This window comes from Leuciscus leuciscus (assembly GCF_965113295.1).
Source record: "Leuciscus leuciscus genome assembly, chromosome: 25".
NCBI classification, from domain to species: domain Eukaryota; kingdom Metazoa; phylum Chordata; class Actinopteri; order Cypriniformes; family Leuciscidae; genus Leuciscus; species Leuciscus leuciscus.
This window is the reverse complement of record NC_138724.1, coordinates 6,179,204-6,206,867: the sequence shown is the minus strand read 5'-3', so window position 1 is coordinate 6,206,867 and position 27,664 is coordinate 6,179,204. Positions and strand designations below refer to the sequence as shown.

The 27,664-nt window shown below is 42.4% G+C and overlaps 1 protein-coding gene and 1 long non-coding RNA gene across 10 annotated transcripts in view; one reads left to right on the top strand and one right to left on the bottom strand.

Annotated features, from left to right (window-relative positions):
- Window positions 1-27,664, bottom strand: part of glg1a (golgi glycoprotein 1a) — a 41,650-nt gene that overhangs the window by 4,147 nt on the left and 9,839 nt on the right. For 2 of the 3 annotated variants that reach the window (XM_082159641.1, XM_082159640.1), the window contains exons 5-23: window positions 25,659-25,859; window positions 25,514-25,585; window positions 22,857-23,043; window positions 22,161-22,372; window positions 17,194-17,315; window positions 16,746-16,847; window positions 14,765-14,918; window positions 13,573-13,710; window positions 11,380-11,466; window positions 11,176-11,238; window positions 9,348-9,461; window positions 9,175-9,263; window positions 8,933-9,050; window positions 7,943-8,035; window positions 7,731-7,868; window positions 7,165-7,288; window positions 5,840-5,982; window positions 5,073-5,174; window positions 17-124 (exon numbers count right to left, since the gene is read on the bottom strand). In XM_082159641.1, the coding sequence (XP_082015767.1) occupies window positions 17-124; window positions 5,073-5,174; window positions 5,840-5,982; window positions 7,165-7,288; window positions 7,731-7,868; window positions 7,943-8,035; window positions 8,933-9,050; window positions 9,175-9,263; window positions 9,348-9,461; window positions 11,176-11,238; window positions 11,380-11,466; window positions 13,573-13,710; window positions 14,765-14,918; window positions 16,746-16,847; window positions 17,194-17,315; window positions 22,161-22,372; window positions 22,857-23,043; window positions 25,514-25,585; window positions 25,659-25,859 (2,367 nt within the window). Of the gene's footprint in view, window positions 1-16; window positions 125-5,072; window positions 5,175-5,839; window positions 5,983-7,164; window positions 7,289-7,730; window positions 7,869-7,942; window positions 8,036-8,932; window positions 9,051-9,174; window positions 9,264-9,347; window positions 9,462-11,175; window positions 11,239-11,379; window positions 11,467-13,572; window positions 13,711-14,630; window positions 14,676-14,764; window positions 14,919-16,745; window positions 16,848-17,193; window positions 17,316-22,160; window positions 22,373-22,856; window positions 23,044-25,513; window positions 25,586-25,658; window positions 25,860-27,664 lie in introns of all 3 variants that reach the window. The other variant, XM_082159639.1, reaches the window with a different exon arrangement.
- LOC309490592 lies at window positions 78-2,507 on the top strand. Of its 7 annotated transcripts, none has more exons than XR_014202731.1 (4): window positions 81-209; window positions 246-451; window positions 1,054-2,245; window positions 2,419-2,507. It is a non-coding gene; the product is annotated as an uncharacterized lncRNA (long non-coding RNA). The 7 variants fall into 7 exon arrangements; XR_014202732.1 differs by having other exon boundaries at window positions 1,054-2,256; window positions 2,432-2,465; XR_014202734.1 differs by lacking the exon at window positions 2,419-2,507 and adding an exon at window positions 2,274-2,404 and having other exon boundaries at window positions 246-520; window positions 568-1,142.

The following is a 27,664-nucleotide window of genomic DNA, read 5'->3' as shown; positions in this document are numbered from 1 at the left end:
GTCGAAGCAGTCTTGCCTTTTTACAGCCCTCATGGTTGATCTTCAGCAGGTTGTATTTTAAACACTCCTCCACCTGACCCGTCTGCTCCTGCGCCGCCACCTCCTCCGCACAGAGCCGCGGGATCTGGACACACACACACACGAGTGATTCAGGAGCAGAACACGTGTGTGTAAGGTATGTGGGGTGTAAGGTGTGTGTGGTGATGAAGGTGTGTGTGGTGATGAAGGTGTGTGTGGTGATGAAGGTGTGTGTAAGGCGATGAAGGTGTGTGTAAGGCGATGAAGATGTATGTAAGGCGATGAAGGTGTGTAAAGTGTGGTGTGTAGTGATGAAGGTGTGTAAAATGTGGTGTGTAAGGTGTGTGTTGTGTGAGGTGATGAAGGTGTGTAAAATGTGGTGTATAAGGTGTGTGTGTTGTGAAGTGATGGTGTGTAAAATGTAGTGTGTAAGGTGTGTGTGTTGTGTGAGGTGATGGTGTGTAAAATGTGGTGTGTAAGGTGATGAATGTGTGTGTGTAAGGTGTGTGTGTGTGTGTGTGTGTAAGGTGATTAATGTGTGTGTGTAAGGTGATGAAGGTGTGTGTGATAGTGATGTTACTTCACTGAAGCTTCAAAGTGCGTATCGAGTTCGCAGCGTAATTCCTCATGAAGCTTCGTGCCGGAGCGCGTATTGTTTTCAGAGAAACACGTGATCAACGAAAAACGAAGCCTCACTTTCTTTCCAGTCTCGTGAATGCTTCCCTTTGCGTGTCGGAATGTTTGAACCCAGAACACTACTCTTCAGGTTTCTGGAAGTTTAAGTCAACTATCAAGCAACTCTGTTGGAAAACTGAACATTTAGCGTTGTCAGACTTTTATCTGTGCTAAATGGATAAAACAACGGCGCTGCGCACTCAGCTGCTCATAAACATGGCTGCTGTAAATTTGACCTGACACAAGATGGCGCTGTTTTCGACACTCTTGATGCTTCAAATCTTTTCCCGAAACATTGAGGGGAAAGCCTCAGTGCTTCATGAGGCTTCATTTGCTCATCCCTAGTGTATGGTGTGTAAGGTGTGTCAGGTGATGAAGGTGTGTGTAAGGTCACCTCCTCACTGCACTGGAGCTGCAGCTGTGGGGTGTGTGTGTAAGGTGTGAGTAAGGTGTGGGTCAGGTGTGTGTAAGGTCACCTCACTGCACTGGAGCTGCAGCTGTGTGGGTGTAAGGTGTGTGTAAGGTATCCTCTACTCACTGCACTGGAGCTGCAGCTGTGGGGGGGTGTGTAAGGTGTGTGTAAGGTCACCTCCTCACTGCACTGGAGCTGCAGCTGTGTGGGTGTAAGGTGTGTGTAAGGTCACCTCCTCACTGCACTGGAGCTGCAGCTGTGGGGTGTGTGTGTGTGTGTGTAAGGGGTGTGTGTAAGGCAGTGGTTCTCAAACTTTTTCGGTAATTCCCCACTTTGGACAAGGGGGAATTTTCAAGCCCCACCTGCCCCCATCGCCCCAACATGCTAAAGAAATAAAATGTTCAAATTTATTGAATTAACAAGTAGTATCAGTATAGTAACAAGTTATATCTAAATACAAACTAACTATCTACATTAAATAACAGCAAGTTCAAAAATAAATAAAATAAAAGTGCAGCTGTGTCATAATTTGCATGAAATTCAAAAATAGAGAAAATAAAAGTGCAGCTGTGTCAAAATTTGTATCAAGTTCAAAAATAGAAAAGCAATAAAAGTGCCACTTTGCAATCTGTTAAAAAAGAAAAGAAGATAAATCCATTTGGCAAGACAGGTCTATTTATCCCTGCATTAGTGGCTGCAATGAGCCTGTTTTGCATTGCACAATTTATTTATTGCCCACACTAGCCTGCTACCCATCGGCGAGAAACATAGATATAGCTACACATATATCTATGGGCGCGAAAGTTTGTTCCGCTAATATTAATATGCCTTTATAGTCACACAAACACACACATGCGCGCGCAGTCACTCTCTAGTGCGCGATTCCGGGAGATTGGATCTCATTTGCGGGCGTCAAGGAGCCGCTATCAATATGTGGGACACTCCCGGAACTTCCGGGATGTCTGGATAAAGATATAAAGACATAAAAAGGAAAATTTCCTCCCGTTTGGCGCGCCCCACCTGTCACGTCTCTATTCCCCACCAGTGGGGCGTGCCCCACACTTTGAGAACCACTGGTGTAAGGTGTGTGTAAGGTCACCTCCGCACTGCACTGGAGCTGCAGCTGTGTGTGTGTAAGGAGTGTGTGTAAGGTGTGTGTGTGTGTAAGGTCACCTCCTCACTGCACTGGAGCTGCAGCAGTGGGGTGTGTGTGTGTGTGTGTGTAAGGGGTGTGTGTAAGGTCACCTCCTCACTGCACTGGAGCTGCAGCTGTGGGGTGTGTGTGTAAGGTGTGTGTTAGGTGTGTGAGTAAGGTGTGTGTGTAAGGTCACCTCCTCACTGCACTGGAGCTGCAGCTGTGGGGTGTGTGTGTGTAAGGTGTGTGTGTAAGGTGTGTATAAGGTCACCTCCTCACTGCACTGGAGCTGCAGCTGTGGGGTGTGTGTATAAGGTGTGTGTGAGTAAGGTGTGTGAGTAAGGTGTGTGAGTAAGGTGTGTGAGTAAGGTGTGTGAGTAAGGTGTGTGAGTAAGGTGTGTGAGTAAGGTCACCTCCTCACTGCACTGGAGCTGCAGCTGTGGGGTGTGTGTGTAAGGTGTGTGTAAGGTCACCTCCTCACTGCACTGGAGCTGCAGCTGTGGTGTGTGTGTAAGGTGTGTGAGTAAGGTGTGTGTAAGGTCACCTCCTCACTGCACTGGAGCTGCAGCTGTGGGGTGTGTGTGTAAGGTCACCTCCTCACTGCACTGGAGCTGCAGCTGTGGTGTGTGTGTAAGGTGTGTGAGTAAGGTGTGTGTAAGGTCACCTCCTCACTGCACTGGAGCTGCAGCTGTGGGGTGTGTGTAAGGTGTGTGTGTGTGTGTGTGTGTGTAAGGTGTGTGTGTGTAAGGTGTGTGTGTGTAAGGTGTGTGTGTGTAAGGTGTGTGTGTGTAAGGTGTGTGTGTGTAAGGTGTGTGTGTGTAAGGTCACCTCCTCACTGCACTGGAGCTGCAGCTGTGGGGTGTGTGTGTAAGGTGTGTGTAAGGTCACCTCCTCACTGCACTGGAGCTGCAGCTGTGGTGTGTGTGTGTAAGGTGTGTGAGTAAGGTGTGTGTAAGGTCACCTCCTCACTGCACTGGAGCTGCAGCTGTGGGGTGTGTGTAAGGTGTGTGAGTAAGGTGTGTGTAAGGTCACCTCCTCACTGCACTGGAGCTGCAGCTGTGGGGTGTGTGTGTGTAAGGTGTGTGTGTAAGGTGTGCGTAAGGTCACCTCCTCACTGCACTGGAGCTGCAACTGTGGGGGGTGTGTGTAAGGTGTGTGAGTAAGGTGTGTGTGTAAGGTCACCTCCTCACTGCACCTGAGCTGCAGCTGTGGTGTGTGTGTGTGTGTAAGGTGTGTGAGTAAGGTGTGTGTAAGGTCACCTCCTCACTGCACTGGAGCTGCAGCTGTGGGGTGTGTGTAAGGTGTGTGTGTGTAAGGTGTGTGTAAGGTCACCTCCTCACTGCACTGGAGCTGCATCTGTGGGGTGTGTGTAAGGTGTGTGTAAGGTGTGTGAGTAAGGTGTGTGTAAGGTCACCTCCTCACTGCACTGGAGCTGCAGCTGTGGGGTGTGTGTGTGTGTAAGGTGTGTGAGTAAGGTGTGTGTAAGGTAGAGGTCTTCACGGGTCCACTTGGATAAACCCGAGGTCCGACCCGAGACCCGAGCGGTTTCGGGTCCAAAACTCAGACGAATGTCTCGGACACGGGTCGGGTTCGGTATTAATGGCCTCGGGTCTCGGGTAATTTAAAATAAAAATGCTTTTTCCAAATGGACCCGAGAAGACCCAAACTATGTTGGGCATTATTTAAAACAACTCTATGACACCGTTCTCTCACTTTTTCTAAGTGAGAGAGCGAATCCGCGCTTCTACGTGCAATGGGCTATAAGCACGGTTGCCTCCGCATTTATTTACTCAGTTATTAATTTGCTTAGTTATATCATTTATAATTTGAATAAGAGAACAATCCCAATAAACTTGGGGTAATCAGAAAAAAAAAAAATTCATTAGGCTACATCATAGATCGGAATTTTCTTCAGGAAACGGGCAGACTTGAATAAATAGCAGCAAACAATAAACGATAAAAAAAAAAAAAAAAAATTTTAATAATTAATCCAAAGTTTGAACATTTATGAGTAGGCTAAAACAACTTATTTTGAACGTGCGTTGTGTGACTGTTTACAGTAAGCAGACACGTTGCTCAAATAAAGAAAAGTTGCAAAAATAAAGACATGCCTACATGGTAAATTTGACCTGCTATGGCGGTTCTAATGCCTTGTTTTTAATCTGGTTTTATCTAAACAACTTTTTAACAACGGGATTGTAAGCTAAATAACACAATTTTAGTAAAAGTCAATGACTGGGAGACTTTGGATATTTTATTGAAAATCTGTTATAGGCTACATTTGAAAAACAGCCATCGGTAAATTTTACCCCATGGTGGTTCTAATGTTAATCATCGTATGGTCCGGTAAATAACATTATGCCAAATTTTATAGAATGTAATGGGTTACAGTGATGTGTGATTGACATTTCAGCACTTCAGCGCGTAGGCCTACTTGCGCGTCTATGTTAAGTGCATTTTTAAGAAACGCAGGGCTGCAGGCTGTGCACAATGTAAATGCCATTTACGTTCGGGTCCAGTCGGGTTCTAAAGGAAATGGCGTCAGGTCGGGTTGGACTCGGGTCTAATTTTATCGGGTCTGTCTCGGGTCGGGTTTTTCTTTAAAAAAAATTAATTTATGCACGTCGGGTTCGGGTAAGTAGTGATTCGGGTCGATTCGGGTCGGGTACAGTTTTTAGGACCCGAGAAGACCTCTAGTGTAAGGTCACCTCCTCACTGCACTGGAGCTGCAGCTGTGGGGTGTGTGTGTGTAAGGTGTGTGTAAGGTCACCTCCTCACTGCACTGGAGCTGCAGCTGTGGGGTGTGTGTGTAAGGGGTGTGTGTAAGGTCACCTCCTCACTGCACTGGAGCTGTAGCTGTGGGTCGAGCCTGTAGTCGAGCGCTGACTCCTGCAGAATCACACTGATCTGACCCTCACAGTCCGGAGAGAGACGCTGCACACACACACACTCTTATATGAGTCCTGCTCAGTGTTGGGTAAGTTACTCTAAAAAGTAATTACTAGTTACTAATTACCTTGGTTAACAGTGTAATTAGATTACTGTACTAATTACTCTCTCTATAAGTATTTAATTACTTTCTAAATCCAATATCAGCCTCAACCAGCTGAATAATACAAGGATAGACATGAAATGTTTTAAATCTTTCAAATAAATACTATAAAATTGCACGAATTACACTTAAACTGACCAAACAATTTAAAGAAGGTTACATAATAAATACTCTTTAACATCAGACAATACATTTTGATGTTAAACCCACTATTGTTTTATATAGAATTGTTCTAGTTGACAGTCCGATCTCACGGCATTTCATACGCATTTTACAAGATGGCTAATTCGTACGAATGTGAGTGAGCTCGTATGATTTAGCCACTGCGTAAAATGCATTCGAACTACCGTGAGATCGGATTGGTCTATACACAGTATTTAGCTCAATTACATCAGAAGTAACTAATTAAATTACAGAAAAATTAAGCGTAATCCCTTACTTTACTTTTCCGAGGGACAAGTAATTCAATTACAGTAACTAATTGCTTAGTGATTAGTTCCAGCCGTCACTGGTCCAGCTGCTGTCACACACACACACACACACACACCTGGTCTGCGTATTTGAGTTTGAGGCAGGAGATGACCTGGCCCTCCAGCTCGTTGTCGTCTTTGGCTTTGTTGAGAATGTTCTGGCAGAACTTGGGGATGTCCGCTTTACAGGCCTTCCTCAGCACCGGGTTCAGGCGATAGTCTAAACACAAGAGACGGAGTTACACCGTGTCCTAACCAGACGCGTCAAAATCAATCAAAACCGCTCCTAAAATAATTACTTTGACCTGATGAGTTTAGCAACTTTTACTGACCCTTCGCTGAAAGAAAATTTGACTGACATTTTTTGTGATAAAAAAAAACAAAGAAATCAACTCTAGAGAGAAGCATTCATATATGCACTATATTAGCATATTCATCTACTTAACCTGTTAGTAAATGTCTTGATTATTTAACGCATGTTTAAATAAATCTGTCATGAAAACAAGTTCACTGTCTAAATGATATTTCAAAAAAGAACTGGAGTAGAAAATTAACTTTGTAATTAGATTTAGAAGTTAATGCAAACGCTGCTTGTGTGAGTTTACAGCATGTGTGCAGCTTGTGTGAGTTTACAGCATGTGTGCAGCTTGTGTGAGTTTACAGCATGTGTGCAGCTTGTGTGAGTTTACAGCATGTGTTTTGTTTTTGAGCGTTGATTATTTCTAAAAATAAATAGCAACTAAATTTAATAATTTGGGCTCTGTTGTTAATTTCAACCTTTAATATCATAATAATGTGTAATTAAGGGCTCCCCATATAGTTCACAGCATTAGCTAAGATAGATTTTATCCTTAAGAAAGTTATATTATAATTTATTTATTTAAACACGTACACATCTGTTAAAAAACAGTGTTTAATTTCAAAAAGCAAAAAGCATTTTGTGTTTAGTTTTCTCCCCCTGCCGAACCGTGACTTCAATCCCGAGGTACGTACCGAATGAGCCGTGATGTTTGTGTACCGTTACACCCCTAACACACACACACACACATTACTATGGTAAATAATGGAGCAGCTGTAACTCCAGCCCAGCAGGGGGCAGCGTCGCTCCTGAACCCAGGAACAGCTCGCCAGGGTACGAGTCTTCTAGACGGGTGGTGGACGTGCAGGTCAACGGTAGGTTGTCTGCGTATAGTTATGGTTGTAAACTCTCTCTCCATCTCCTTACACTCACATTTTGAGTGATCAAAATCTCTATTGATATCACACATTATTTTTGGCCATGATAATGTAGTAAACATCTGCTATCTGCATTAATGAAGCTGGTTCCCTGTTTCACACCTCTGATTTTAAGCGAGTGATTAAAGAAACCATATGTCTCGTGTGTGTGTGTGTGTGTGTGTACCTGTGTTCTGGGTGATCTGTCTCTTCGTGATCATCTGTTTGCATTTAGGGTCCATGGTCTCGCTGTTCTTGTTTTGTTTCAGACACTGTAACATGTTCTTGGCATCAGTCTCGCTGCAGAAACGCTGGAGAACAGAGCAAAGCCATCGTTCAATTTTAAGGTCTTATAACAGGGTTATTAAAATAAAATTTAAGACCTGCACAAATAAAATCAATGCTTTATGAGTTGGGTAGAGCAAGATCTATAGTTACATTTAAACCATCAAATGACTAAACACAATTTAAACTTACGTTCTTTGTTTTTTTTTTTTTAAATGACACCTAACATTTCAGCCTTTAAACCATTTAAAATTAAAAGTGACTATAGTTAGATTCACTTAAAATTAAAAAATGTTTTATATATATCCCATCCTAAATGTTTAGATTGTTTGAATGCGCATTAGGCCATATCACGAGTTCTGCTTTTTCTTCATCTCCAAAGGAGCTCTTGAAATGATTAAGACTTGTCTATGTTTTCCTGGCCTCATATGTGCTGAGACTGTGTGTGTGTGAGATGAGGTTGGTCACCCGGATCATCTGCTTGCAGACCCTCATGAGCTGGAAGTCGAGCTCAGGGTCCATCATCTCGGTCTCCTGCAGTCTGAACACCTTCTGATGGCACTGCTGGGTCAGGTGCTTCTTGTTCTCCTTCAGACACTCGATCACCTGAGCACACACACACAGATGAGTATGCGGTTGCAGGTAAAGTGATGAGGAGGATGATGATGATGAAGGTTTACCTGAGCGTTCCCGAACACTATGTTCTGGCAGTGCTGCTTGATGTCCTGACGACAGCTCTCGTACAGATCCGGCTCCAGACGAATGTCCTCCGACTGACACACACACACACACACACACACACATCAGAGCTCTAACCACACACTTCAGACCTACACATCATTATATCTGTTCAAATGTGTGTTTATAGGGCCCTATGAAATGCGTTTTGTTTTTTGTTTAAACATTTTTGGACTCATTTTAATCGTTAAATAAAATTTTAGCAAATCAAAAAGCACATGTAATTAAATTCATTCATTTAATAAATTGTTGGTAAATTATTTCAAGTTTAACAAATTACGTTTAGGGCCCTATGAAATTAATATAGGCCCTATGAACTATAAGAATTAATTCTTTTTAACACAAATTCCGTTTTAAGTTTTTTCCAAATTCTATGTTTTCTGTATAAAGTCCTTTCATTTCTATGCAATGTTTTTTTTTTTTCTGTGTTGTGTATTTACATTTTTCTGGCAATCAAATGAAGTCATAAAACATTAATTTTATTTATCTTTTAATCATGAAATTAAACTTTTTTGTCAAAGTTTTGCACAACAGAGCTTTACTGTTCAAATTAAAACAGATGAAAATTTTTGATTATTCCTTAAAAAAATTGTGTTTTAATAATAATAAATAACTGTTAGTGTTAATATTATTACTTTGAGACGTAGCTAAATTCTACTGTACAACAGAAATATAATTGTCGTAATTTCTTCAAGTTACTGAACTTTTATTTTGACAGGTTGCCGTGAAGAGCTTCGAGTTTCTGTGTGTTTATGATATATTAATGCTGGTGAAGTGACTCTGGAGAATGTTTTTGTCCAAAAATTTTACATTTCTGGGAATTACGACATTATACAGTAAATTCTGTTATGATGACAGGATTCTGCACCGCTGAACTCATCGGCTCTAGTGTGAGGTGTGTGTTAGTGTGAGGTGTGTGTTAGTGCACTGACCATCTCCAGTTCCTCCACACGCAGCTGCTTTCGGCACTTCATGGAGACGCGCTGCTCTTTGACCTCCTGTAACGTGTCGTTCCTCACGGTGGTGCTCAGACAGATCACCACATCCACCCTGAGGACACACACACACCCCATCAGGACCTTCCCATCATGCTTCAGTGTTCACAGTCACTTCTACAAGAGCTTGTGTAGCTCATGTGACACAAGCAAACACAACAGCCATGCCATGCACTCACTTCTTCTTGATGTTGGGACACAGTTTGAGCACATCCTCCTTGCAGGCCATCTTGAACTTGTAGGAGAAGCGGAAGTCCTTCATCTGGATCTGAGGATGAGGAGGAGAAACAGACGGTTGACAGAACTGTAGTGACAGAAAGAAGAAGAGCGAGTGTGTGATCGGCATACACACCAGCTGGAAGTGTGTGACTCCCACGGCACACTTCTCATTCATTTCCTTCTGGTGTTTATTGGCAACGAGACACTCCATCAGGTCCCCGGTGTCGATCTGGTTATCAGCCACGTCCTGCGAGAGACACAGAAGAAGAAGATGATGATGATGAAGAAGAATCTCTCTTTAACAGAGCTGATGCATGGAGGAGATCCAGTCAGATGATTAAGACAAATTGCATCTCAACAGCAGACAATCAAATAATAAATGAAGGGTAAAATTAATGCATCCATAATCAGGATTATAAGTTTAATAAAGAAACATAAATGTGACATTAAATACAAAATAATGTCAAAATAAGTGACATTATTGATGAATTAAAAATATCTTCAGCGGGTCATGATAATATTTCTGTTTCTCTTGTCAAACCGGTGAAATGTTCAATATCGCACCACTTGCTCACATGTTTTCTCTCTCTTTGTAAACAGGCATTGTGCCAGAAGATTAAAAACAGCAAAACGTATTCCTCGGTTTAAAGCAGATGATCCACAATGTTTGAACAACTATAGACCTACATCTATTTTGCCATGTTTGTATAAACAGATTCTTCTAGATTCAAATCTCATTCTTTATGAACATCAGTATGGTTTCTGTAAAATCACTCTACTTATGTGTCTTTGCTTCACCAGACTGACAAAGTTACACCCTTGCATGTGAAAACCATGAATTTACATGTAGTATTTTTATAGATCTGTCAAAAGCTTTTGATAGGAGTTAATTATTTAATTTTATAGGAAAAGCTGTATAAATATGGTTTTCATGATATTACATACAAATGGCTGAAAAATGACATTTTTAATAGAAGACAGTTTGTTAGCTTTAAGGGTTGCTGGTCCGGCAGAGGAGGATCACTCTGTGGGGTTCCTCAGGGGTCCGTTCTTGGACCCTTACTAGTTCTCATTTATATAAATGATTTGTCAAATGTTTCAAATATTCTTACTCCAATAATGTTTGCTGACGATATAACATTAGTTCTCTCATTCAAATTTAAATGTATTGTTTAAGAATGTAATTGGTTATGCTAATTCAACAGTAATTAAATTACTTTAAATATTAATAAATCTAATTTTATTATTTTTAGTGGTAAAAAATGATAACCTAAGGATTTATCAAAAATTACAATTAGGAGTTTCTGTTGAGGAGAGCCTGAGTTGTAGGGAACACGCAGACTATGTGAAAAATACATAAATCTATCGGTATAATGATGGTTAGGCATCTTGTTACTACAGAATGTTTAATTTATCCATATCTCTCATATTGTAATATTGTGAATACATCTCCCTGCACAGTATTTGCATTGTATTTTCTTGCTCTTACTGTATATTTAACATTTGTACAAATAAAATTAAACTAAACTAAAACTAAAGTCTAAGGATACAGATATTAATCTTGCTATTATACAGTTGCTTATCAGATCTGAGCTAAGTTCCTCTTTTCATAGTGACACACACAAATATCTATTTCTCATGTTTTCACACTCTGAGGTGTTAGCCTGCACACTGCAAGATGTTTAGCTAAGATTAGTTTACCACTGTATTGAGACATCGGAAACTTAGACTTTTGCCCTCATCTTAACAGCAAGTACAAAAGTTTACCCAGAAGTCATGGGTAAGCTACATTAGAGGCATTAAGATTAATAAAAGAAAAGCATTAAACATACATTTCGAATGATAATAATGGTAAACACATCAAAATGATTAAATCATATTTAAGATCTAAATGATAAAACATAAGCATGAAATATATCTTTTTTCTTTTCCTGATTCATCAGTAGCGATCTGAGACTCACGTGACAGTAGGACTGGATCACGGGCTCACAGGCTCGGATCAACAACGCCTCGATCTGAATGTCCTGGAAAAGCAGACGCACAGAAATCAGTCCAAACCCACGTCTCGCTCGCAACACTATAGATTTATATATATTTATATTGATATATTTTATATATTTCAGAACTAAACGGCAGTAAAACATCACAAAAGCATCTTTCTGTACCTCGGACTCCAGTTCTGTGAGGTTTCCCACCACATCCCTGCATTCAGGGATCAGATCCTCTAAATGATCCTGCAAGCACTCCAATTCCTGAGACACACACACAGACCAACATTGAGTACGGTTCATGTCTGTGAATTTAACATTCAAACCGTTTCCACAGACGGCAACATCAGTGAATAAAGAACATTTGCTGGTGTCCCATAAGCATTACAGCAACCCTACACCAACCCTACACTAAATCACTCGCATGTGACCAAATCTCACAAGAGCCGACTAAACATGTCTTTAACTCAATTACTGTCGACTAGTCGAGCAATTTACTAGCCATTGGCTAATTAGAAGCAAAACATACGTTTAGCACAGATATAATTTAGACATTCAAGCGCAAGACGACGTGAAAGATAACTCGCGTGCGCTGTGTGAGAAGTTGTGTGTGCAGACTGCACATCAGACACACACTGGATTGAGCTCTTTCACGTCTTCTTGCGCTTGAACCGACAATTTCACACAAAATATCCATCTTGGCGAGTATCCTAGTAAACATAGTTAGTTACGTGTTAACTGAACACAAATAGTCGAGAACTGAAACGCACGTGTACAGTATTGGTGTACTGGATCAGTGCATTCGCTCTTAAAGTGACAACAGCCTAACATTCCTGCTGATGTCTGTGATTTTAGTGTTAATAAAACACACTGCTCTTGCCTGAATAACTTTGGTAACTTTAATAAAGATTGATCTATATTTAATTGATACAGTGAGGACTATGCAGTGCTATTTTACATGTTATATGATCAATTCATTTTCATGTTCAATAAGTCCTGACTGTATTGTGAGAGAAATTAAAGGAACACGCCAACTTTTTGGGACTTTAGCTTATTCACCGTATCCCCCAGAGTTAGATAAGTCCACACATACCCGTTTCATCTCCGTGCGTGCCGTAACTCTGTCTGACGCACCCACCGCTAGGTAGCACTGCTACTTCTGCGGAGTGATTTGCTCGCAGCAGCTGAGAAGCCGAGAGTTCTAGCCTAGAAATCTAGACGCACCCTAGCGGCAGCAACATTTATTTTGCAGCCAGGGTAGTCTAGCAACTCTCCGTTGACTGTCGAGCTGGAAAAACCTAAATTAGGTCAGGCCAATCACATCGTGTATAGAGTAGGCGGGGCGGGCTTAACATGATGACGACAGAGTTGCGACGGTTCCCTGCTACTTGAAAACAAAGAATGGCGGCTGCTGGAGAACAGTCTTTCGAATCGGCTTTGGCCGCGACTCCGGAGGACTTGGAGTTAAGCTTTTCTTTGAGAAAAGAGCAAAGAACGGCACTTAAGTCATTCTTAAAAAAGGGAAGATGTGTTCGTAGTTTTTGCGGCCAGATTTAAAAGTTGAATCTATCAACTGACGTTAGCTCCGCTGTTGGGAAAACACTCTGGTTGGTTGAAGCGCTGTCCTATTGCGTGCAGAGGGAATTTGAAAGTCAGTTTATCCCGCCCCTCGGATTGAGCCAGGTCTATGGAGAGTTGCCAGACCTAACATCTTGATGTCTGGCTTGCCAGGCTACGAGAGTTCATCAGAGTTGGAGTAAATCACTCCGCCCAAGTAGCAGTGCTTCACCTTCTGAGAATATAGTTCCCAGTATGTGTACGGTTAGAAGATGTCTGTGTCTCATGTGACCTTGTTATTTGTACATGTAATTAGGAAAATGTTGGCGTTATTTTGTCACTTATTGGGAGCAGTATGCTAGCTGGAGCCGTTTACTTCCAGTCTTTGTGCTAAGCTAGGCTAGCGATGGGTGCGTCAGACAGAGTTACAGCACGCACAGAGATGAGAAGGGTATGTATGGACTTATCTAACTCTGGGGGATACGGTGAAAGTCCCAAAAAGTCAGCTTGTTCCTTTAATGTAGAGTAGATGTTCAGCCTTGTTACTTGCAACCCTGTTACCCACTCTGCTGTAGTTTTCTTAAAAACACACTTTAGGAAATTAACAAGTGTAATTTAGAAGTTAGATGTTTATTTAGATGTTTATAGCTAGGACATGCACTTTGACACATCCTAAGTTTTAGCAACGGCTGCAAAAACTGCAAACCTCATAAAATGAACAGAAAAACAAAACCACTGAGCATTTTTAAGAAAACGTTGTATGTGAAAGTGAGTTCCAGTGTGAAATGAGTGCAGTAATGATGTGTGTTTAACCTGTCCAGCTTCAGTCTTCTCACTGCACCACTTCCCCAGGTCCGTCATACACCGATGCTGAAGATCCGGGTCCAGCTTCACATCCAGAGCCCGCTGGTGCAGGATCCTCTGAACCTCAGTCTTACAGTCCCGGGACAACTGCAGATCGACTGAAGCGTTAGCACACGCTCGCTAACACACACACACACGCTCACACACACGCTGGTGCAGGATCCTCTGAACCTCAGTCTTACAGTCCCGGGACAACTGCAGATCGACTGAAGCGTTAGCACACGCTCACTCACACCCCTTCAATCTCCCACACACACACACACACACACCTTCAATCTCTCTCTCTCTCACACACACACACACACAGGTAACAAACACGCCCACAACCCTTCAATCACAGCAATCTGTGTGTGTGTGTGAGTGACACGTTACCATGGAAATCATTAAATCACAATGTCTGGTTTTAGATTAGTCTGTAAAGAAATCTCCCAAGTCCCTCATCATTGGAGTGAATTTCCTGTCAATCACTACCAATCATTAAAAGCCCACAGCATCATTAATGTGATTTCAGTGTCAGTAAAGGAAGACTTTGATTTGTCCCTGATAGTTTTGATGAAAGCGTGTGTGTAGCTTAAGCATGTTTACTCTCAGAGTGAATGAACATCGCCAGGCCTGGCAAGAACATAACTCGGTCATGTCACAACTAAATATATAGAGATTTCATATTTTGAGCCGTTCATATTTTCTGCACAGACATTATTTTTGTATTTTTATATTAAAATCAGCTTAAATGAAAGGCAATACTAATAAGCATGAAGTATAAACATAGATATACATATACACACACACTTCATGCTTATTTGTATTGCCTTTCATAAGGCTAATGAGAATTAAGGGAGGGTGCTTAATTTACATGAAAATAATGCATCAGTGCATAAAATGGTACAAAAGCAGCCTAAACTGTTTAAATGCTAAATTTATAAATGTTTTGGCTGTGAAATGCAACCTAGACATGTTCTTGACAGGTTTGTGAGATTCGGCTCTTTAAAGAAATCAGATATACTTACATACAAACTCACTTCCGAACTGACTTCAGAAGTTTCTGATGAAGCCTACGGTTACATTGAGGATAAGCTATTGCTGAAGTTTCTCAGTGTGCTATAGTCTGATAATGCAGTGTGAGAGTGTGTGTTGCTCGTACCCGTCGCCCCTGCATCTCGGTGCGGTACGCGTGCCGGTACAGACAGGAGAAGATGGCTCCGGGAGGCATGAACTCACTCGTCTCGTTCCAGCCGTGAGTGTGACAGATGCGGGCCGCGTCGTTCTGACACTTCTTGTACAGGATGGGGTCCAGTCTGTAAACAGAACCGCAGGAAACAACACACGTTCAGTTATATCAACAAGAACTCTCAAAAGGAACAAATCTCATGTTTTTGACAATGTTCTGACATAAAATTAACCTTCACTCGGACCTTCTCAACAAACTAAAGCAATACCAAACCAAACCAATACCAAACAAAATACCAAAAGAAAAAGAAAAAACAAAACCTTCTCAAAACAAACCATAATAAAAAAATAAAAAAACTGAGCTGCACGATTCTGGATAAATTGAGAATCGCAATTTTTTGGTTTAAAATATAGATCACGATTGTGAATAGATCAGACATGGGGGCAAAATAACGTTGTTTACTAGAGGTTCTGACAAAACTGTTAATTGACGCAGTCTATTTTTTAAAAATTGTTTAAATTAAATGTATTAAAAAATTTTTTTGTGAATGATTCAATGACTTGCTCATCAAGACTTCACTTCTTTCATTACTAGATGAATGAATGAATAATTCAATGACAAACAAATTGTTTAACAGTCTCTTGTCGCCACCTACTGGTGTAACCATGTAATGGTACAATATTTATTTAAAGTGTCAGGCCCCATCCACACTACTGCGTTTTAGTTTAGAAACAGAGAATTAAAACGAATACGATCACCGCCCACACCAGCGTTTTAGCTGCATATTAGAATTGATCTCCGTCCACATTCAAACGACTGAAAACGCGGATCACGTGACCATTCACCAACACTGGGCATGCGCGTGCCGGTGTAAACCCAGAGACTTTCAAACATAGACTGTAAAAAAATGCTTTCAAACATCAAAATGTCATTTATTAATATGTATTTGTGTCAAAATGACATATAAACATCTTTTCCTATTCTATTTTGCCTGGAAACGCTTCCAACACGCTTGAGTGTCGCATGAAAAATAGGCGTCGGTTCTATTTCTAGCATGCACGCGTTTACCGCACGAGCTGGGTCTAGTTTCTTACTGTAAGAAACTGTTCCAGCGGGTGGAGTTTACTGGTACTGAATATTACCCGTGTATACTCCATGACTGATGACACCCAATCATAGAGCCGAGCGTGAGCCTCTGCGTCATCGTTTCTAAAGTCCTCCGTTTTGACCCGTCTTCACTAAAACGCCCTCCGGAGATTCAAAACGCAAAACGGGGTCGGCAGCGTTTCTAAACTTCTCAGTTTTAGCCGTTTTAGTCTGGACGGGAGGTGCAAACGTGGCAAAAGGTCTCCGTTTCTAAACGTAAACGCTGTAGTGTGGATGGGGCCTCAGTTTCTTTCTAAAGGTGATTTACTCTATTTTCGATCGCTACCGTAATCGTCAGTGTTTATATCCGAACTGTAAACTTTTATACCAGTACTTCTGTATTTCTGTCTTACAATAATTCAGATTTTCAATGATCCTGTGATGTTGAAGACACTGTGAAGCTGTTTCATGATAATGTCTCTCTCTGGATCAGAACACAGATCTGAATGTTTGCGGTGATCGGATGCGTCAAAGGTTTAATAGACAGAAGAATCACTGTCATTTAGGAATAAGATCAACATCTTTTAACAATTAATCGTGCAGTTCGGCATTATCAAATATTGCCACCGTAATATTTAGCCGTTTCTCCAATTTGTACTCAATCGTGTAACCACATGATTCTCTCATTACAAACAAGTAACATTCCTTAAAACTGTGGCACAAAGAAAGTAGCATTACTGAATTCTTCCTGAAGCATGGTGAAAAAGACAAATAAGGAAGTACTTGAAGTGTATGTGAAAGAAAAATTAAGTTTTGGTCACTGGCTCACTGGTCACTGGCACAGACTCTTTTTAGTTTTGCGACTCACTTCCAGTCTCTGGAGATGAAGTACTGCAGCTCCAACAGTCTGTGTTCACAGTCTTCAACCATCTTATCAGTGTAGAGATGCTCCATCAGACAGGACAGGATCCTACACACACAGAGAAAAATACCCCTGTTCAGGCTGGACTACACACTTCACCTTTAATGTTTCTATTTCTGCACACTTAAATATGAACAAACACACAGAAACAAGGTCGAATGTAAAGATCAATCAACATACTGGAAAGTTTATGGTAAAACTGGTTGGCTCAGATATAAAAGAATGAGCTCTTCAGTGCCTGAGGCAACAGAACAGACCTTGCTACAGAAACACAAATATGCCAAACGTCCCTAATATTAATAAGAGCACTCATTTGTTTCATTTATTGTTCCGTAAAGGATGAGTACGTGACTCGCTTGACCTCGGATGAGCTTGTCATCTCAAACACACTCACATGGGGTCTCCGTTTCGGATGTGTTTGCAGGCGGTCTGGATGACGGACTCGCAGGCTTCGTTCAGAGCCCGATCGATGCGGTAGTCGGCCCCGGGGTCCGTTTCCTGAATCAGCGTCTGGAGCTGAGGGACACACACAGTTATGAGAGTCATTCATCAGCTTTACATCCACCCATCCATCCCTACATCCACCTTTACATCCACCCATCCATAATTACATCCACCCATCCATTCATCCATAATTACATCCACCCATCCATTTACCCATCTCTACATCCACCCACCCATCTCTACATCCACCCACCCATCTCTACATCCACCCACCCATCTCTACATCCACCCACCCATCCCTACATCCACCCACCCATCCCTACATCCACCCACCCATCCTTACATCCACGCATCCATCCTTACATCCACCCATCCACCCATCTCTACATCCACCCATCTCTACATCCATCCACCCATCTCTACATCCATCCACCCATCTCTACATCCATCCACCCATCTCTACATCCACCCACCCATCTCTACATCCACCCACCCATCTCTACATCCACCCACCCATCTCTACATCTCTACATCCACCCATCTCTACATCCACCCATCTCTACATCCACCCATCTCTACATCCACCCATCTCTACATCCACCCATCTCTACATCCACCCATCTCTACATCCACCCACCCATCTCTACATCCACCCACCCACCCATCTATCTCTACATCCATCCACCCACCCATCTATCTCTACATCCATCCACCCACCCATCTATCTCTACATCCATCCACCCACCCATCTCTACACCCACCCATCTATCTCTACATCCATCCACCCACCCATCTCTACATCCATCCACCCACCCATCTCTACATCCATACATCCATCCACCCATCTCTACATTCATACATCCATCCACCCATCTCTACATCCATCCACCCACCCATCTCTACATCCATCCACCCACCCATCTCTACATCCATCCACCCACCCATCTCTACATCCATACATCCATCCACCCATCTCTACATCCACCCATCCACCCATCTCTACATCCACCCATCTCTACATCCACCCACCCACCCATCTCTACATCCACCCACCCACCCATCTCTACATCCATCCACCCACCTCTACATCCATCCACCCACCCATCTATCTCTACATCCATCCATCCATCCATCTCTACATCCACCCATCCATCCATCTCTACATCCACCCACCCACCCATCTCTACATCCACCCACCCACCCATCTCTACATCCACCCACCCACCCATCTCTACATCCATCCACCCACCCACCCACCCATCTCTACATCCACCCATCTCTACATCCACCCACCCACCCCTCTCTACATCCACCCACCCACCCATCTCTACATCCACCCACCCACCTCTACATCCATCCACCCACCCACCTCTACATCCATCCACCCACCCACCCACCCACCCACCCACCTCTACATCCATCCACCCACCCATCTCTACATCCATCCACCCACCCACCCATCCACCCATCTCTACATCCACCCATCCACCCATCTCTACATCCACCCACCCACCCCTCTCTACATCCACCCCTCTCTACATCCACCCACCCACCTCTACATCCATCCACCCACCTCTACATCCATCCACCCACCTCTACATCCATCCACCCACCCACCCACCCACCCACCCATCTCTACATCCACCCACCCACCTCTACATCCATCCACCCACCCACCTCTACATCCATCCACCCACCCACCCATCTCTACATCCATCCACCCACCCACCCACCCATCTCTACATCCACCCACCCACCCACCCATCTCTACATCCACCCACCCATCTCTACATCCACCCACCCACCCACCCATCTCTACATCCACCCACCCACCCATCTCTACATCCATCCACCCACCCATCTCTACATCCATCCACCCACCCATCTCTACATCCATCCACCCACCCATCTCTACATCCATCCACCAGAGGTGGAAAGAGTACTGAAAATTTGTACTCAAGTACAAGTACCGTTACATTGCTGAAATAATACTCAATTACAAGTAAAAGTACTGGTGTCAAAAAAGTAATTAAGTAAAAGTACAAATTACTCTTCTCAAAAACTACTCGGAGTACTAGTTACTAATTACTTTTTAGCTGGCGATAGTTAATGCATTACCAATAAAAATATACAACCAAATCATAGATTTATGTAGAAAATAGCTACTTTTAACACATTTTTACCTTATTGTCGAAGGACATTAATTAGTGGATACTGGAATTTCTAACTTCAATATGACACCTTGAAATATGTCAATATTCAGTAGGCCTAGCCTATAATTTTTAATACCATCGGGAAAACTACTACATACTAAATATTTTAATATCTACATTTTTGTCCATCCATTTTGTCAAGGCAATCATTATTTTCAAGCACAACACTCATTGTAACAGTAATCTATTTGAATGGAAAAGTTTAATTCAAGTCTTCTGAAGAGACACGTCCACTTTATAAGGAGAGATTTTAATTCAGGCTTTTGTTTACATATTTAAACATTGATCAATAACCATTACAATAATCTAATATTTACTCACTCAGTGTATTTGTCTTTACAATAGGGTAACGTGAACTGTTGCAATAGCTCACACACAGCACGAGGAAGCTTGATTTCAATTCAAACTGAATTTAATTTGCAAAAAGACTAGATTTTTCATAACTTTTGACAGCGTTTAATTCAAGAGCATGGAGAGATTGGAGCTGGACGTCATTTGAGTCTGCAGTGAGAACCACTTGGAGAGATTCGCGATTACACATGATATGACACACAGTCCGAGAGCGCACACTCAATATCCGAGTCCAGTTCATTCGTAGCCTACATTTGAGAGCTCGCGTCCAGTTTTCTGCGATTACATGAATGTGCCCTCGCGTTATAATATTGTTCGTGACATTTGCCATTAAAATATGCCATAGAAACTTGCAGGTATTAATAAAATTATGCGTAATAGGCCTACCTGCAATCCCGCGCTGAGGGGAGGCGGGTGTGTCAAACTCGCTGTCGTTGAGATGAGAGAATGAGAACACGCAGCTGGTATCGTATTGGTGTATAGGCCAAAATGAGTATTGACAGATATTTCAGTATTGATATGTATCAAAATATAGATATTTTGACAGTACTACTATGTAGTTTGTTGTTCCAAACTTTCAGTCCAGCCATTAATCACTCTGAGCTCCTCGCCTCCTTCATGATCAGCTCTTCAAAACCTGCTGCGACTGCGGCGGCTTTCATTCAGGCCAAATATCAGGGGTTTTATTGGTCCGTTTACGATCGAATATTTTTATTGGCTACCGAAATGCCATTCAAAGATTTGAATATCAATTCAAATTGTACTCAGTAACGAAATGTGATTTTACAAGTAGCGAAGTAGATTACTTAGCTTAATATGTACTTGAGTACAAGTAAAATTACAGATTTAAAAATATACTCAAAAAAGTACAAGTACCCAAAAAAACGACTTAATTACAGTAACGTGAGTAGTTGTAATTCGTTACTTCCACCTCTGCCATCCACCCACCCATCTATCTCTACATCCATCCACCCACCCATCTATCTCTACATCCATCCACCCATCCACCCACCCACCCACCCATCTCTACATCCACCCACCCACCCACCCACCCATCTCTACATCCACCCATCCCTACATCCACCCATCCACCCCTCTCTACATCCACCCACCCACCCATCTCTACATCCACCCACCCACCCATCTCTACATCCACCCACCCACCCATCTCTACATCCACCCACCCACCCATCTCTACATCCACCCACCCACCCATCTCTACATCCATCCACCCACCTCTACATCCATCCACCCACCCACCTCTACATCCATCCACCCACCCACCCACCCACCCACCCACCCACCCACCCATCTCTACATCCACCCACCCACCCATCTCTACATCCACCCACCCACCTCTACATCCATCCACCCACCCCAACATCCATCCACCCACCCATCTCTACATCCATCCACCCACCCACCCACCCATCTCTACATCCACCCATCTCTACATCCATCCACCCACCCACCCCTACATCCACCCACCCATCTCTACATCCACCCACCCACCCACCCACCCATCTCTACATCCACCCACCCACCCACCCATCTCTACATCCACCCACCCACCCACCCACCCACCCATCTCTACATCCACCCACCCACCCACCCACCCACCCACCTCTACATCCACCCACCCACCCACCCACCCCTACATCCATCCACCCACCCACCCCTACATCCACCCACCCACCCACCCATCTCTACATCCATCCACCCACCCACCCATCTCTACATCCACCCACCCACCCACCCATCTCTACATCCACCCACCCACCCACCCATCTCTACATCCACCCATCCACCCATCTCTACATCCACCCACCCACCCACCCACCCATCTCTACATCCACCCACCCACCCACCCACCCATCTCTACATCCACCCACCCACCCACCCATCTCTACATCCACCCACCCACCCACCCACCCATCTCTACATCCACCCACCCACCCATCTCTACATCCATCCAAACGAAACCGTGCTTCTGGTTTGAGCTGTGCTGTTCATTAGCTCGGAGCAAGAGACAGCGCTGAACATGGAGCGGCCCCATATTTCCTGCCTTTTTTCTCTTTCGGCCAAAAACCCAAAATGCCATTTTCGGCCGATATTGAATTCAATATATTGATATTGAAATTCCGGTGCATCCCTAGTAAAAAGATTTTGTAAACTGACATAATGGAGAAAATATCACTTGTGTCAACCTGCCAAGTGGGCATTTATCCAGAAAATGGGTTAATATCAGGCATTAACTGGATTGCATTGCATATCGGCCTGTCGCTAATATTGAATTCAATATCTCGACCAGATCAACTAGCGTGCGGGAGCATGAAGAAGCACTGAAACTCACAGCTTTCTGGCAGTGTCCTTCGAGGATGCCCTTGTCCCGGGACACCCTCATGAGGCAGTGCAGTGTTCGGCCCTTGTGGTGCAGGCCGGAGCAGTGTGTGTCGATCTCCCCTCGGCAGTGCAGCACGATCTCAGGACTGAGCGAGAAATCCTCCATCAGCATCCGCCTGTAGTCCAGCATCTCCCCCTGACACTCACCACTCACGGTCTGACCTGAGACCGAGACAGAGAGAGAGAGACACTGAATCACAGACGGGCAGATACAGACAGAGAGAGACAGCTGCAGGGGGCAGAGTGTGTGTGTGTACGGCCGCCTCCACACACAGGAGCAGGTGTGTGTGTGAGACTCTCCGCGGTGTACGGCCACCTCCAGGCACAGGAGCAGGTGTGTGTGTGTGTGTGTGTGTGTGTGTGTGTGTGTGAGACTCACTGCGGTGTACGGCCACCTCCAGGCACAGGAGCAGGTGTGTGAGTGTGTGTGTGTGTGTGTGTGTGTGTGTGTGAGACTCACCGCGGTGTACGGCCACCTCCAGGCACAGGAGCAGGTGTGTGAGTGTGTGTGTGTGTGTGTGTGTGTGTGTGTTTGTGTGTGTGTGAGAGAGACTCACCGCGGTGTACGGCCGCCTCCAGGCACAGGAGCAGGTGTGTGTGTGTGTGTGTGTGTGTGTGTGTGTGTGTGTGTGTGAGAGACACTCACCGCGGTGTACGGCCGCCTCCAGGCACAGGAGCAGGTACGAGAGCTTGGCTTCGCGCGCTCGAGGCATCGCTGTGTCCATGTTGCAGCGGTATTTACGCAGGTCTGGTTTACAGGCTTTAGCCAGTGAGTAGCTGACCTTGTAGTCCTGAGCGATCAGCTTCTGGCGAGTGGACAGAGCATCCTTGCACTGCGCGGGACACAGACACACATCAGCAGAAGAACTTACTGGGAAAAGCTTTTCATTTCAACTGCTATATTGAAATAAAATAAACATTAAAAGGCACAGCAAATAAGTTTCACCACTAGAGGACACTTATTCAAAACTATAACACAGACGTAGCTTGATGACGGAACGTGGAATCATGGGAGTTGAGATAACGAATAACTGTGGTTTGCTAGACGCTACCAGAGATCGTCATCAAACATTGTTGGAAACATTTGGGATAATGCAAGCACACAAGTCAACAAAATATATAACATTGTTCTAGTGGTTTTTGGATAGTATAAAGCAAAAATCTTACATATTGTACCTTTTACTAAAAAAAAAACAAAACTTTTCAATAGTTGCCATGGCAACATTTTAATTTAACTTCAAAAATAAATAGAACCTTTAAAAAAAAAAACCATTAAAATGACAACAAAATTACTGAAAACTAACCAAGATGAAAATTAACTTCATCTTGTGAACTATCTATATCTATATAATAGAGTCTCAAGGATACTAAAATAACACTGCTAAGTAGAGCTGTCACAATATCAGATCGGCCAAAATAATTAACGATAACAATGTTATCATTTATATTAATATAAATATAATAAGTATAAAACTTATGAAAAATATTAAGGTGCAATATCTTCTTCTACTTGGAGTGTCAAGCAGATAATTAATGCTGCTGGATTAACAATTTTATTGTACACTTGTATTAACACAATCAATATTTTTATTTTTTTAAATATCACGGTTATCATCAATGCCGGTTTACTGCAACAGCCCTAATAACTAGCGATTATAATATTTTAAGACTGAATGTCTGAGTTAGTGTTATTTCAGTATTATATACTATTGTAGAATTTATTCATTTATTATTTATTAATGATTTAACGCCATATCAGCAGCAATGGCTATATTCATGGCAGAAATTCTAAAATTATTCCAGGAGAAACCTTTTTAAAAATGTCAATTTACATATTTTCTGAATAAAAACGTTGTCTAATATCTTACACAAAATCACAAACCGGTTTCTCTTCCCCTTTTAAATAAATAGGAATGTCTGATTCGGCATCTCGTATATACAACCTGGTCATGTCCATTTTCAAAATAATAATGAACTCCTTGCTTTAGTACTGGGATCACCTCATATAATGTTATTTTCACATTCGTTCCATTCACCATTTATTGTAAATGTACAGATTCAATATGGGTATATTACTGTCAGACACTGGAGAAGGAATCCACTGCTGCTTCAATGTAGATGTAATGAGTGATTATAATCAAGGTATTAATCAATATGAGTTGAATTACTACTCTAGGCTTGTGAGATAGTACTTTGTTATAGAAGTTACCAGTGTGATTCCTGAAATGTTCTTCTCATGTATTCTCTAATGTCTGTATTTGATATGAATGCAGTAACAGTGCTTGACCATTTAGCCCGGCTTCCAGAAATGAAATATGGAAAGATGTTTTGTTTGAGAAAGGTCTTCAACATGTGTCAATGCATTCATCTGTTTTTCTAGGGTACTCTGACAACTATGGTCACAGGGGTCATTGAAGTCTAAGGGACCATTTCTTTGTTAAAGCCTTACTTTCCAGTCAGACTAAAGTGTTGCTCTCCTTGAGAGAAAGAACACATTATCTTGATGTTTTGAGACGACTCTCCTGTTTATAGTTAGAGTCTGGCCAAATCCAACCTTGGAAAAGCTGTGTGTCGGTGTATCGGTGTGTGTTAGTCTTCTTGGTTACAGGTTAAGGAACCACTGGCATTATTGGAGATTGACTGAGTTGTTGTTCTGGACATGCTGGCGTTCAGCAACCCAAATCTGCGACCTGGAAAACATGCCTAACTTCAGGGTCCGAGTGTCAGCCGCATAATCGATGGAGATATGCTTCCGTCTATCTGTATATGTGTGGAAAACTACTATGTTTATCTATTTCTTAGCCAATCGGAAACTGCAACCTGAAGCAAGGACGTCGCCTAGACCTTGGTGAAGGGTATCACTGCTGTCTGTCTGTCTGTGTGTGTGTGTGTGTGTGTGTGTGTGTGTGTGTGTGTGTGTGTGTGTAACTGCTGTGATCTGTGTAACTGTAAGCAGGATGGCCTACGAACTCCTGTGTGAGTCTTGAAGCTGAACTTCTGCTGATGAAACTGCAAACTATCTTCAGTAAAACTTTTCTTCAATTTATTATAATTCTGACTCCGGGTCTTCTTTCAAACATCTGGTCTGTAGGTCCTAAACTGTTAACCCCTCACACTGGTATTTTACATGCTGTCATTTCCTCCTCTGCTGCTTTATCTGCTTGTTCGTTAATAGAATTAATTAATTCTGGTCTGAATTTAACACAGTTGAAGGTAAAACTACTAAATCTTTACGTGAAAGGCATTTGTAAAGAAGGAAGAGGAAGACGAGTCTCAACTGGTAAAGGAATGAAGCAAACGTACCTTGTCTGACATGCTCTCCTCATACTTGTGGTTGAACAGACATTTGTAGACCTTTCCTTCTCCGGCTGGAGTCTAGAGGGAAGGAGCACAGCGTTAGCGCCAGCATTAGCACGCAGAAGCGTTGGCGTGTGGGGTCGTGGCTCACGTGTTCACAGAAGCGCTCGCGGTCCTCGCGGCAGGAGAAGTACAGGTGTCGGTCCAGGTGGAAGTCGTCGGACGAGAGCTCGGCCACACGCATGATGGACTTCTTGCACTCGTCTCTGATGGAGTAAGTGCCCTGCTCCTCGACCTCGCTCACCAGACCCTTCTCCAGACACGAGATCACCTCTCCCTGAGAGTGCAGGTCCTGCGGGACGAGACGAGGAGATGAGGAACTAGAGGAGCACAGGGTTCCCAGCAGCGGATTCAAGCGCTTGTCCTGAACACAGCTGAGCACATGTGGCTCACGACGCGTCATTTAACTCACATCACTCCAAACCCAGAAGATTCAACTAAATATATTACAGTGTTCTAGTGGTTTTTGGATAGTTTAAAGCAAAAGTATATTTGCTTATCTTTGAAACTAGGGCTGGGTAAAAATAATAATAATTTGATTTCTCGATTTTAATCAATTCTCATTTTTACGAACCGATATCGATTCTTAAATCCCAAGAATCGATTAGTCATCCTGTTTTCAGTTGATGAATGAATGTAACATTGTAGCGCATCCCATCCAATAAATCACAATAATCTTTGTGCTTTGTTACTATTGATATGAAACAAAGTCTCAGATTTCAAATTACGTCCATTTTCTTACGAAATTCTAAAAAATTAACCGTGTTGTCGCTGTGGCGTGAGATCGCTCTGGCTCAGCTCTAGAGAAGCACATGATCTTCTCTTCCACCTTAATAACACCAGTTACAGCACAAAATAAACATGAATGAGCATCTGAAAGTGTGTTAAAAGGTAGAGTACAACTTATCGAAATCCGTATCATGTGACATGGAGTCGCTCAATCAGTGTTTCAACCGTGGAAAGATGTCAGTAACGTCACATTTACCTCGGAAAAACCATATCCAGTGACCATAAACTCGTTAGTCAGCTAGAAAAATTAACTCTAGAGAGGAGCATTTTGCTAAATATATGCACCATATTACATATTCAATATAATTTTTAATATTCTTCAATTTCTAATGCATGTTTGAATAAATCTGGCAGGTTTTTATGACAGCCACCATTTAAATGTTTATATTTCATATAACTTTATTATTATAAAAAAGTGTGTAATTTAAGTGTTTGTATAAAAATCAGTAAATGTTTACCTTCAATATTACAGTAGGCTAATGAAGCCTATAGGCTACCACTGACTCCCATAGTTTACAGCATTAGTGAAGAGATTTGGTTTCCTTGAGAAATCCAGATATCCAAAATAATCAATATTGAATCGAAATCGAATCGAATTGCAAGCTTGTGAATCGAAATCGAATTGTGAAATGCGTCAATACCCAGCCCTATTTGAAACACACACTTAAAAGCACGAAAACAAACCTTATTGGCAGAGACGCACCGATATGACAAATTTGGCCAATACCGATAACTCTTTATATTTGGTGGTCATATATCAAATTCCGATACATTGACTGGAAAATTAAAATTAAAATCTCATTTTTGAGAGCCTAATTACAAAAACAAAAGTCTCACCATTAAAATCCACGTCCCAAACACACAATTATGATGTTCTCGTTATAATTTTATGCAGCCGATATGAGACTTGCGCTGCACATGTTGCACTGAAGCGCACCTTCCTTTTTTTTTTTTTTAAGCGTCTCAACTTAAGGAAATACATTATTTATCATCTTTAATATATTGGCCGGATTCTTTATTCGGGCTGATAAGGATAACATTAAAGATGAACATATATCGGCCGATATCGATATGGTGGCCAGTATATTGTGCATTGCTTCTTATTGGTTGTCACGCATCAAGCAAGAACATTTGAGTTTGCATTTAATATATTTGTGTTTATATGCAAATAAAAGCCTAAAGTAAATAATCATCATATAAAGCAATTGTGTCTTCAGAAAACTTAAATCTCTCGATTCATACAGATTATTTTTATGACGTCTTTATCAACTGGAGGGACAGAAATCTCTCCGTTTTCATCAAAAATAT